Here is a 13,196-nt window from a genome sequence, read left to right on the forward strand (position 1 = left end):
TATCTTCACTTAAGGGCACTCACTGCTATTTTCTGAAAAGCTCATTCCACCACAAATCTGAGGAGATTACACAGGTCTGTACAAAGCTGTCCCATGATTTGTGTAAGATACTCTCTGTATTGGTGAAAACTTCCATTTGTCTAGGACTATCAAGTCAGACTATACAGACCAACATCTTCTAGATAAGGCTCCTCAAAGATTCCTAAAGAAGATGTGAATGGTGGTGAATGGGTTGCCCAGGGAAGTTGCGAATGCTCCATCCCTGGCAGTGTTCAAGGCCAGGTTGGATGAAGCCTTGGGTGATGTGGTTTAGTGTGAGGTGTCCCTGTCCATGGCAGGGGGGGTTGAACTGGATGATCTTGAGGTCCTTTCCAACCCTAACTATTCTATGATTCTAAGATAATGAAAAGTGGACAACAGAAACAGGATGCAACTACCCATCCCCTAGCCTCTCTGCTTTTGTTTTGATGGTGGGTTTCTGTATCTGTTTTAACACTGCAAATGATCTACCAGCTCCACTGGGAGTAATACTGGTAGGATGGGTATTCTCCATGGATTAGCATAATAAATTATTCATGGATCTGCATTAATCAGGACTGGAATGAGTTTATCAATTTATTTGCTCTCACCAACAGACTAATCCTGATCAAGGACTGTAGCGACAGGACAAGGGGTAATGGGTTTAAACTGAAACAGGGGAAATTTAGATTGGACATAATGATGAAGTTCTTTGCTGTAAGGGTGGTGAGGCACTGGAATGGGTTGCCCAAAGAAGTGGTGAATGCTCCATCCCTGGCGGTGCTCAAGGCCAGGTTGGATGGAGTCTTGGGTGACATGGTTTAGTGCGAGGTGTCCCTCCCCATGGCAGGGGGGTGGAACTTGATGATCTTAAGGTTCTTTCCAACCCAAACCATTCTATGATCAGGGCTTATGCAGTCAGGAGCGTGAACTCACGTATGCTATGCAAGCCAAACCCCAAGTACACACCACTAAAACATTCTGATCTCACATGCAAGTGAGAAGTGTGATCCATGGACATTTCAATTAAAAGGTGATGGTTAAAAGTTATGACAGCTAAAGCAGTATTTAGCTTAAACCACTTGTATTGTGATACTGACATGCTTCAGACCAGAATTAGAAGCATTTCTGCAAAAAAGCCTTCTCCCCCAATTGAAGCATTTCTCTTGAAAGAGGTGCCTCATACATTAAACCTTAGACCCAACTCTTTAAACGATAAACATGTTGGCTGCTGTCCAAGTGGGGTGCTCTAGTAGAGAACATATAGTTCTCCACTGTGTACCAAGAGTCATTCACAGCTCCCACCCAGCACCATGTATGTGTCTGTTCTAAAATTCTAGTGCCATTACAGCCGAGAGGTTGATGGCACAAACCAGCAGTTTCTGCTTTGGCAGAATTTTACCAAAGTGTATGTTCTTGATATACCTTGCTGTTGGTCCTTTAGTGCAAGCTCTGCATGGGGAAATACTCTCTGCAAGACTTGTAAAATTCTTGCTAGTGTGTTTTCAAACAGTGGCTTTGCAATAGGTGACAGTGCTCGCCCAGGTGAAGCCACAGCCCTCTGTGAAGCTGGAACAGTCTTCTGCATAGCCATGACAAAATCCTTTGCTGTTATTTTAATAGAAGCGATATCTAACTGCAGTTTCTCACTACTTTTGTATATCTGAGGATAGCGGCGGCGCAAAGCACAGAGCGCAGCTTCAGCACATAGGGATTTAATATCAGCACCACAGTATCCTAATAAACAAAACAAGAATCAAATGTTATGTCAGTCTCAGGCAAAACAAAAGTCAAGGCAAAGGTTTCTAAAGTGCAATAACTGAAAGACTTTGTAGGCAGCCAAAAGTTAACATGTTAGGAGAGAATTTAATGAGTCACTGCATTGCAGAGAAGATGTTACATGACTGATATCCTGTGTTTATGAAACAGCCACGACTTTGCTCCTGAGGAATGTCCCCCAAACCCAGTCAATGTTCTGAGAGACACAAAAAACTTACAAAAAAGGCAGCATTTGCCTTTCTTTGCTCCCAAGGCGTGGAGCTGCCTCACTGCCTCGCTCTGCAGCAAGGCACAAGAGCTCAGGTACTGCCCGGGACAAGCTCAGATTCCTCAGGACTCAATCACATGCAGTAACTCACTTTGTTTTCAAACCTACCAGTACATTTTTCAGCCAGCTCTTCAAGAAATGTGTCCAGTGGCCTAGGGTTCCAGTCTCGTGTGTGAATCCTGAAAATCTCTTTTCTGGCCTGGAAACAACAATGGTTGAATTTTAGTTTGTCCTAAGTTTACTTGTACAAAAAAACCCCACAAACAAACCCAAAGCCAAACCAACCACTACAAAACCCCAGAACCCCTTGCGCTAGTACAGATACTTTTCTTATCTGCTGCTCTTTAGGTATTTTAAAGTTCAGTTCACATGCTCTTTTTGCCTTTTCAAGCAGGACATTTAATAATTCTTAACCTGTCACATTAAACTCTTGTTTCAGTGCAGGTCCCCAGAAAAAGATATTTGTAGCTTCCCTGAAAACCAAGTTTCCACAAGTGTAAGAGCTAATGATCCTGAGGAAAAAAATGTAGCAAAAAACCCCAACCTTATCTGCAAACAGAATGTTTCATCAAAGAGAATTCTCTCAAACTCTGCACAATTTCATGCTGACAGTCTCATTAGTTCATCAGATTTGGTTTTCTGCCAGTTCACTCAAGGAAAACAGTCCTAGCACTACGTTTCAAGTTGTTACAATTACTACAAAGAAGAACAATATTTAGGACTCAAACTACTGTCACTGATCCAGAGACTGACAACCATTGCCTATCTTTATCTCTGATCTCAGCAAGACTTTAATTTAAGTATTTCCTGATCCAGAGATTAGCAAAAATGCACTTTTTGTGCACACCATTTCTTTCAAGATGCAACAGCAGTGATCTATAACTAATTCATACATTAATTCTTTGTCATCTTTCCAGCGAACAGCAGCATCCCATTGTCTTGACTGGCCAGAGTGAAACGAAAACTCATGACAGAGCTAACTACTTGAAATCACCTTATTCATAGATATCCAGTATCAGATCTGCCCTCCACAATACAAGACAGTCTTCTCCAAGCATCCCCCTCTTTTGTCTGAGTTGTACAACACTGATTTCGACTTTAACTGCATTGTTAGGACGTTGTGTTACAAAGATGGACTTTGCCACATTAGCAGTAAGGCTGAGTTGAAGTTCTGACCTCTTTATTTGGCAAGCTGAAGAGGAACTCCCGATCAAAGCGTCCGGGTCTTCGTAAAGCTGGATCTATAGAATCCAATCTATTGGTGGCTCCGATCACCACTATCTCTCCTCTGCTGTCTAAGCCATCCATAAGTGCCAGAAGTGTCGACACAATAGAGCTAACAGAAAAATACAATTTTCATTCACTGGTTTAGTAACTTCTGTTATATTCGACATGACTTTCTCCAATAAACACTCAAAAAGGGTAAGCTTTAGCTGAAGAGATGCTGATTAATGAAAGGCTCATTTTAAGACATAAACAGACAAGGTAACATAGACCTTGTGCTGATACCGAGCTTCATGAAGTGTTTTCTATCACTGTTTAAAAATCACCCGACATATTAGTGCTCTGAGTCTCTAGTTTCCAGAATAAATCTATGTGTCACAAACTTAAATAGGCTGTGGCCTTCTTTCTAAAAAGGTCAAGCAACTTCTATGGAGGCACAAAAAATTCACTACCTGTGAATTTGGTCTTGTTTACTGGACCTCACAGGAGCAAGACCATCTATCTCATCAAAGAAAATAATTGAAGGACGCATCTGGTAGGCCTAGAATGCAAACACAAGAATATTGACATAAGTAAACCAGCAGTCTTGTAAAGAGAAAAAGCATGAAAAATGTTATGTTATGGTTGGAAAAGTCACTGGAACTGGGTTTTTCAGACTAGCACCAGGGATCTTTACTAACTGAGCTAATGGAGTAAGTGGCACGAGTAACAGAAGACAGCAGCTTATGTCAGCCACTGAGACTGGGTGACAGGAAACAAATCATACCAGTAGTTTCTGCAGCTCTTTGACAACTACCAAGAACAATGTGGGGACTTACTTCAATTACAGGTTCTGGAAGCAAACTTCCATTGTGAATTTAAATGGCCAGTAGCCTGCATCTGTTTCCCTCTGATCTAAAGCCACCATCTCTTGCCTCTTGAAACCTTTTTTTGGTGGCTGTTTGCAGTTTGAGGGGGTTCCTGTGTGAGGTACTCCCATTCGTTTTGTCTTCCCCGTTAAATCTCAATATTTCAAACCCATAAAAAACCCACAGAAAAAAATGGAACTCAATCCCGTTTCAGTGGAAGGAACTGACAAAATGTGAAAAAGACTGAGTCCTTCAAAGTATTGACAGCAGAAAATTACCATTACCACTCAGACAGAACACAGGGCGTGTTTCAACCTCACCTGATCAAATAATAAGCGAAGCTGTCGTTCGGATTCTCCCACCCATTTACTCAGGCAGTCAGCACCTTTTCTCATAAAGAAGGCTATTCTCCTGTCATGTTGGCTACATTCATTAGCAAGTGCACGAGCAACCAGTGTCTTTCCAGTCCCTGGCGGACCATAGAACAGACAGCCTCTGCAATTAAAACAAACAAAACCCCATAAAAGATTCACAAAAAGAAGATTTTTGTAAGAAAACTTCATTACAATAAAACACTATTACAACCCCCATCCCTAAAACACACAACTCTTCTCTCCTAAACAAACCACAAAGATAGCAGTAACAGCTGAAGTCTTGTGCTTCTACACAATTTAACAAGGCAGCAAATGGAACAAGAGGATAATGCATATGCACAAAACCTCAAGATCTTAATATCCCAGAAGGACACTTCCAAAACTGGTGACAAATTAACAGGGGTGGTTACAGCACAGATGAGCCAAGCAAGAACAGACTTCACATGTTCTGAGACTGGGCTAACTGATGAATCATGGGTTCATTTTCCAGTGCCACACTGAATATCCACTCTCATTTTCACAGAAGGCAAGATTTTAAAAGTAACTCTCCCTTAAAAAGCTTTGAAGTTACTGGATTTGGTCTCCCATTGCCAATGACAAAGAAGGAGGAGGTCCAAAGCTAGGCGCCTATTCTGAATTCCCAGCTAGATACAGCCACACCTTTTCAAGGCAAGACACTTCTAGATACATTCTCACCACAAAGTAAATCTCTGAACCTACAGACATTCTGGATTCTATCCATTGTTAAAGAGATTATTTTTTACTACTGCTAAGGAATCCCCATCATCACTGTTGAAAATTTTGAAGCACGGAAGATAGCTCAGTTGAATATTCTCCCCAAAATAGGTGAACTAGAATCTACTGGTTTGAACAGTGTTTGTTACCTTGGAGGCTGGATCTTGAATCTCTCAAAGAATTCTGGGTACAGCAATGGAAAAACGACCATCTCTTTTAAAGATGAAATGTGGTCAGAAAGACCACCCACAGCATCAAATCGTACCTGAATTCAACACAACACATTTGATATGTTAAAGAAAGCTGCAGCCTCCATAAGATTCCATCATTGATTTTATGTCAGCAGAAAGGAAACGTTTGGGGCAACTTTCAAATTGCTTGAGAGAACACTGGAAACCAAGCCAATTGTAGAGGGCCTGCTGGAAACCTCTCACTGACACCATGACCCAGCAATACTTACTGAACAATCAATTTGCATTGGATCAACATCAGCCAAACTTGCTCCAATTTTCATTCGATCCTTGCGAGTTCCGTTTAGCTCATCTGTCTGGAAGTTTATTGGCAGACACCTTATTGGAATGAAGGAGAAAGAAAAAGGTGCTTTCTAACTTCAGATGCAGCCAGAAGATTTCTGCTTTTGGAATGACAGCAAGTGAATGCAGAAGACTTTGTAAATGAGCATAAACTTCCTAAATAAGTATTTGTGTAAGTTGTTTTACATTTCATGTACATGAATAACTAAAGGAAAATGGTCACTCCAGAGACGAAACAGTTAATTATTTTACTAGCTCTTAGTACGCAGGAATACCCATGCCAGCCAACACAGTAGGTGTATGAATGCAAGCTTAGAGAATAACTTGTTCTATGTGGAGACTGTGAACTGACCTTGAGTTGTGTGATGGAAGAACCTCTCCCAAGAACACATTGACACCTTTCAAAGACTTTTTGCTACTACATTCAAAAAGTTGCAGCCTGTAGGGATACTTATTTCCATGTGGATTAACATTTTAAAGGCTTCCCACCATTGATGGCCCTTCACAGGGATTTTGGGATGTGTGTGCCACAAGACACATGTCTGAAATAGGCTGAAAACCTATTTGTTAGATTCTTACTAAAATAGTTTTTCTAGAGCTTTTGTTAAGTAACAAAACCTCCATCATTTCCTCTCTTTATTACATATTCTTATGGTGGCTTTCTTTCTGAACAAACTACTATAAAGCACAGGAGCAGTACAATCTTCTATTTAAAAATGAACATCAAAGTGTACTCTTCCCGTTCCCACCAAGAAATCAAATCACTGATTAAAACCCAACAGACTCCTCCCACCCCTATTCTCCAATTTCATTAACCTTCTTAAATTTCTGTTACGGCTGTGCCTTCTACGCCTCTCAAAATGCTCTTCATCATCATCAGATGAGGAGGAAGAGGATGTGGAATCATTGCTGTGGACCGCATGTTTCCGTCTGCAAACATTTAAACAAGTAAGAAAATTAAAGTACTAAGTAATATCAAAATTTAAGTGAATTGTAAGTAACATCAAAAGTAATATCAAGTAATGTAAAAATTTAGGCGAATTCTATCTCAGAATTGACTTAAGAGTTCTCCTAAGTTTCTAAGCGTTGTACTTCTTATAAATATGATTTCAAACGACACTACATGATTTCTCTCGTGACAGAAAAATGTTAGGGAAAGGGAAAATGTTAAACTATCTTGCCAAGAAATTTCATAAACAAATTACTTGTTTCAATCTCTCTCACACACACAAATGGAGTTTCACTTCGCATTATGTATCCGCTCTGTGAAACACAGACCTTTTAAACTGACTTAAAAGTCTGGCTTCCTGCCCTAAGCGTCCGCTTTCAAGGACAGAACCTGCCCAGGAGCCGGCAGCTCAGCTGACACGGGCAGGGACTCACAGGGGGTGAAGCCAGGAGCAGCAGCACCAACCCTGAGTGGTTAAAAACCTGCCCCAGGGAGCACAGCGACAGAGCGGGTCAAGGCAGTTTGCGCAGGCAGGCGAGCGGGATGGTGAGCGCCCGTCGTATGGCCAGGGCCCGCTCTGGGAGCTCTGCTCTGGCTGCCCCGGCGGTGGCCAGCGTAGGCACCCAGACAGAGCCGATGAGGGGAGGCTGCAGTGCAGAGCTCGGAGTGTAGAGGGTGCCTGCACTGGGCTGGGGAGGAAAAGGTGCACGATGGGCAGGGCTGCGCTCGGTGCTCCCTGGTGGAGGCCCTCCTGCAGCAGGTGGCTGAGCTGCAGAATGCTATTAGCAGGCTGCAAGATGTCAGGGTAGCTGAGAGGAAGCGGGGCTGCTTGCTCCAGCCCCAAACTGTGCGGGGGCCTCAAGCTTCCCCCCAGTTCACGAAGGAAAGAAGGAGGCCACCAATCCGGGAAGTTGGGAATTAGTGACAAAGAAGGATAACAAAAGAAGAAGGAAAAGGACAATTAAAGGCAAGGGGCTTCCTCCTAAATCTGTTGTCCCCAAGCAGAACCGCTTTGCTGTCCTGCAGGAGACTAACAAGGAAACGCACTTGCACCACAAACAGCCGGATTATGCACAGGTAAAGATCTCTACTGGCGCTACAAAGAAAAAGCAGCGGGTTGTAGTCATAGGGGACTCTACTTTGAAAGGGACGGAAGCACTTGTCTGTCGGCCTGCCCCATCTCCAGGGAGGTGTGCTGCCTACTGGAAGCACGGATCAGGGATGTTACAGAGAGGCTGCCTGCTCTAGTAAGTTCCATGGACTATTGCCCGCTCCTGGTGATCCATGTGGGTGCTAGGGATATAGGTAGTAGAACAAACAAGAGGAATTAGAGATGTGTGCACATCTACGGGGGTATGATATAATAGGCATCACAGAAACATGGTGGGATGGCTCCTGTGACTGGAGTGTTGGAATGGAAGGTTACAGGCTCTTCAGAAAAGACAGGTCTGGCAGGCGGGGAGGGGGAGTTGCCCTTTATGTTAGGGATAGGCTGGAGAGTATGGAACTCTGTCTGGGGGCAGGTGAGCAGTTTACAGAGAGTTTGTGGGACAGGGTTAAAGGGAAAACAGCCATGGGAGACATTACTGTGGGGATCTGTTACAGGCCGCCTGATCAAGGAGAACCTGTGGATGAAGCACTCTACAGACAGATAGGAAAAGCCTCACGCTCACAGGCCCTTGTTCTCATGGGGGACTTCAACCACCCTGACATCTGTTGGAACAATGGCACTGCACGCACAAGCAATCCAGGAGGTTCCTCGATTGTGTGGAAGTCAACTTCCTTCTGCAAGTAATAGAGGAGCCGACAAGGAGAGGTGTCATGCTTGACCTTGTGCTCACCAACAGGGAAGGGCTTGTTAGAAATGTGACGCTCCAGGGCAGCCTTGGATGCAGCGATCACGAGATGGTCGAATGTGAGATCCTCAGGACAGTGAGAAGAGCGTGCAGCAAGCTCACTGCCCTGGACTTCAAGAGAGCAGACTTTGGCCTCTTCAGGAGCCTGCTTAGTAAGGTTCCATGAGATATAGCCCTGGAGGACAGGGGGGCCCAAGACTGTTGGTTGATATTCAAGGATCACCTGCTACAAGCTCAGGAGTGCTGCATCCCAACTAGAAGGAAGTGCAGCAGGAGGGCCAGGAGACATCCTTAGATGGAAAAGGAGCTGCTGAGGAAAATTCGAAGAAAAAAAGAGGCTTATGAAAAAATGGAAGCAAGGACAGGCGGCCTGCGAAGAGTACAGGGATGTTGTCCAGGAAGCTAGGGACCAGGCTAGGAAGGCTAAGGCCCAGTTACAATTAAACTTGGCCAGGGATGTTAAGGATAACAAGAAGGGATTCTACAGGTACGTAGCAAACAAAAAAACAGACTAGGGACAACATAGGCCCACTGAAGAAGCTCTCAGGAGAGCTGGCTACACAGGATTTGGAGAAGGCTGAGGTTCTGAATGACTTCTTTGCCTCGGTGTTCACTGGCAAAGGCTCTGACTGCACCACCCGAGTCTTAGAAGGTAGACGCAAGGACTGTGAGAATGAAGACCTTGGGCCCACTGTAGGAGAGGATCTGGTTCGAGACCATTTTAAAAATCTGAATGCGCACAAGTCCATGGGACCTGATGGAATCCATCTGCGGGTCCTGAAGGAGCTGGCGAATGAAGTTGCTAAGCCGCTGGCCATCGTATTTGAAAAATCATGGCAGTCAGGTGAAGTTCCCAACGACTGGAAAAAGGGAAATATAACCCCCATTTTCAAGAAGGGGAAAATGGGTGACCCGGGGAATTACAGACCAGTCAGTCTCACCTCTGTGCCTGGTAAAATCTTGGAGCACATTCTCCTGGAAGGCATGCTAAGGCACATGAAAAACAACAAGGTGCTTGGTGACAGCCAGCATGGCTTCACTAAGGGGAAATCCTGCCTGACCAATTTGGTGGCCTTCTATGATGGGGCTACAGAACTGATGGATAAGGGTAAAGCAGTTGATGCCATCTACCTGGACTTGTGCAAAGCGTTTGACACTGTCCCACATGACATCCTTCTCTCTAAATTGGAGAGATATCAATTTGATGGATGGACCACTCGGTGGATAAAGAACTGGCTGGCTGGCCGCACACAAAGAGTTGTGGTCAATGGCTCTGTGTTAGGCTGGAGACCAGTAACGAGTGGTGTCCCTCAGGGATCGGTGTTGGGACCGGTCTTGTTTAACATCTTTGTCGGTGACATGGACAGTGGGACTGAGTGTGCCCACAGCAAGTTTGCCGATGACACCAAGCTGTGTGGTCCGGTTGATACGCTGGAGGGAAGGGATGCCATCCAGAGGGACCTTGACACGCTTGTGAGGTGGGCTGATGCCAACCTTATCAAGTTCAACCATGCCAATTGCAAGGTCCTACACCTGGGTCGGAGCAATCCCAGGCACAGCTACAGATTGGGCAGAGAAGAGATTCAGAGTGGCCCTGTGGAGAAGGACTTGGGGGTGTTGGTCAATGAGAAAATGAACATGAGCCGGCTTCAGTGTGCGCTCGCAGCCCAGAAAGGCAACCATATCCTGGGCCACATCAAAAGGAGCGTGACCAGCAGGTCGAAGGAGGTGATCCTGCCCCTCTACTCTGCTCCCGTGAGACCTCACCTGGAGTATTGTGTGCAGTTCTGGTGTCCTCAACATAAAAAGGACATGGAACTGCTGGAACAAGTCCAGAGGAGGGCCACGAGGATGATCAGGGGACTGGAGCACCTCCCGTATGAAGACAGGCTGAGAAAGTTGGGGCTGTTCAGGCTGGAGAACAGAAGGCTGCGTGGAGACCTCATAGCAGCCTTCCAGTACCTGAAGGGTCCTACAGGGATGCTGGGGAGGGACTCTTAGTCAGGGACTGTAGTGACAGGACAAAGGGTAATGGGTTAAAACTTAAACAGGTGAAGTTTAGATTGGATATAAGGAAGAAGTTCTTCACTGTGAGGGTGGTGAGGCACTGGAATGGGTTGCCCAGGGAGGTTGTGAGTGCTCCATCCCTGGCAGTGTTCAAGGCCTGGTTGGATGAAGCCTTGGGTGGGATGATTTAGTGTGAGGCATCCCTGCCCATGGCAGGGGGGTTAGAATTAGATGATCTTAAGGTCCTTTCCAACCCTAACTATTCTATGATTCTATGCTAAATACCATGATCAAATCTAGCAAGAGATGGCATTCTCCATGCTCCAACTGCTTACAGGATCCGAAACTCCATTGTCATGACTATTGCAATTTATCATTTCATTTAGTATTTTTCTTGCTTAAGGGTAGTTTCGTACAGAAATATCAACTGATTCTGAAGAAAAAACAGAATTAGTATTCTGAGTGATTAAAAAAAGATCCATTAACACTTCCATACAGGCTCTCCCCTCTATGTTATCTTCAGTTTTAAGAAAGTCCTATCCTTCAAGATTAAACAGTCTTGAGATTTTCAGAGGAAGATTCTGGCTTCAATTCCAGAATAAAAGAATTTACACAACCTCAGCCACAACCTTCATCATCACCTTATCACTGACCATAAACCCTGCATTTTAAACAAACCTAATGGCTAATAAAAAGTGCATCCTGCGCCCCAGTATTTTTCTTTATACCCTCAGACCACCACAGCAATAATCATGCTATTCATCTGTAATTACCACCAATCCAAAACATCTTGAAAGCATTATTCAGTGATGTGACTGGCAGCACTACTGATAAATAAGAACTATCACTAACCATCACCAACCTGTTATTACTTTTGCAGCAAGAGCCTTGCGGCTGAGCACTTGTAAATGAACACGTCTGTCTGACAGGTGAAGACTGGCCCGGAAAATACATCTTACGTTGTCTTGGTTCTGTTGAAAGCAAAGAATTTAGAGTAATGCTTCAAAAAGGTTGAACAGGAAGCAGGACAGTGAAAGAGGGAGAAAATGTGACGTGTTCTACCCATGTCTAGCTTCAGGGGAATACTTGAGTGATTTAGGGGTGTGGGTGTGTTAAATCAGTGCACAATAAAAGTGAACCACTCCCACCACCCCGCCCCCTACAAACAGGAGAATTGAAAGCCACAAGAGTAAGATCATCCAATCTGTTCAGTATTATTTTTTCAAGGATACACAGGTCATTTTTTGGTCATTTAATCGCAAAGAAATACAATGTGCACAGGCTACATGCATTTAATAAAATTTACTTGTAGAATTAAAGTAAGAAATTGAAATACAAGTTGAGTGTGTACAGATTTGCATTACAAACCAAACTCACTTATATGCAGGAAATCGGCTCATAAGAGAAAAGCATAACTTACTTTCCAGTGGCGCTTGGTAGCGCTCCACAGTCTTCCTCTGTCGAAAGAAATAACGCTTTCGAGTGTGTTCACCATCTTCATCTTCTTTCTCTTCACTTTCGTCTGATGAAATTGCTGTACATCAACATTAAAACATTTAAATGCTGTTGCAAATTATATTCAAAAACACACTACACAGATGCCTCTCAGTTTTACTACTACCTTCATGTAATGACACAATATATCTGAGAACCTGCAAAACATGAAGACCAATTTATGAAGACACATTCCAGCAATTACAAAGCACAGAGGAGCACAGATAACGGTTATTGTTCTGTCCTTGCTCCAATTGCTGGTGACTGCTCATCAATCTCAGTAACAACAATTGCGTCATCTCGCCTAGCCAAGATGCAGCTGCTGTGAAAACCACTATTTCAGGAAGTAATTTCTGAGAATGTGTTTCAGGGAAGTGTATTTCATACTCCAGAATGGCAAGACTAAGCATGGTAATGTAGCTCCAAGTCCTAGCTCTGCCACAGATCTCCGGAGCAATAATGGGCAAGTTACAGGTTTGAACTTCCCCAGTCAAAAAAGTAATGTCCAATGCATACAGTTTATGTCACTAGCTTCTGTAAAGTAACTTGAAGGGGGTTTTCATGAAAGATAATAAGAATGCAGAACACCCTATCTTCTCCCCTGCTGATCTTCATACTAGGGAGCAGCTTTCCATACATATCTGGTAACCTACCTGAATTCCTGAGAATTCTCACTGTACCACTAAAACCCTGCACACGGTCGTGCTCCCGCTGTAGTGGGGTCATTCATTCTCATTCTGAGTAATACCACACTTTTCTTTAGATTCCCACTTGTCCACAGCTACCTCTTGCACCCAATTTTTTTACCTCTGAATATCTGTTCTGAGCTCACTGCAGCACAGCCCTAGAATCCCTAACTATGGCTTGTAATGTCAAGAATAAGGACTTTTTAATAGATGAGAAATCAGGTCATCCCAATTGCTTAAGACAAGGATTTTGGCTAGAGCATAGTAAAGAAAATTTAAACCAGAACTAACCTACAATGACCCCTTGCTTATCAGCTATTTCTTTGTCAGCTCTCTGGATTTCTTTCTTTCCTCGGGAGTACATACTGAGGTTTTCCTAATTAAAAGAAACAATAAAGATCAGTCACAAATATGCAGGAAACCTG

At 43.8% G+C, this 13,196-nt stretch overlaps 1 protein-coding gene across 4 annotated transcripts in view; it reads right to left on the reverse strand.

Moving 5' to 3' along the window:
* ATAD2 (ATPase family AAA domain containing 2) overlaps positions 1 to 13,196 on the reverse strand; it is a 35,884-nt gene that overhangs the window by 12,736 nt on the left and 9,952 nt on the right. For all 4 annotated transcript variants that reach the window (XM_065668906.1, XM_065668904.1, XM_065668908.1 and 1 more), the window contains exons 6-16: positions 13,063 to 13,147; positions 12,012 to 12,125; positions 11,454 to 11,562; positions 6,596 to 6,709; positions 5,707 to 5,815; positions 5,396 to 5,511; positions 4,458 to 4,632; positions 3,742 to 3,830; positions 3,242 to 3,401; positions 2,174 to 2,264; positions 1,444 to 1,755 (exon numbers count right to left, since the gene is read on the reverse strand). In XM_065668906.1, the coding sequence (XP_065524978.1) occupies positions 1,444 to 1,755; positions 2,174 to 2,264; positions 3,242 to 3,401; positions 3,742 to 3,830; positions 4,458 to 4,632; positions 5,396 to 5,511; positions 5,707 to 5,815; positions 6,596 to 6,709; positions 11,454 to 11,562; positions 12,012 to 12,125; positions 13,063 to 13,147 (1,474 nt within the window). The remainder of the gene's footprint in view (positions 1 to 1,443; positions 1,756 to 2,173; positions 2,265 to 3,241; positions 3,402 to 3,741; positions 3,831 to 4,457; positions 4,633 to 5,395; positions 5,512 to 5,706; positions 5,816 to 6,595; positions 6,710 to 11,453; positions 11,563 to 12,011; positions 12,126 to 13,062; positions 13,148 to 13,196) is intronic.

The sequence above is a fragment of the Lathamus discolor genome, chromosome 2 (genome assembly GCF_037157495.1).
Source record: "Lathamus discolor isolate bLatDis1 chromosome 2, bLatDis1.hap1, whole genome shotgun sequence".
NCBI classification, from domain to species: Eukaryota; Metazoa; Chordata; class Aves; order Psittaciformes; family Psittacidae; genus Lathamus; species Lathamus discolor.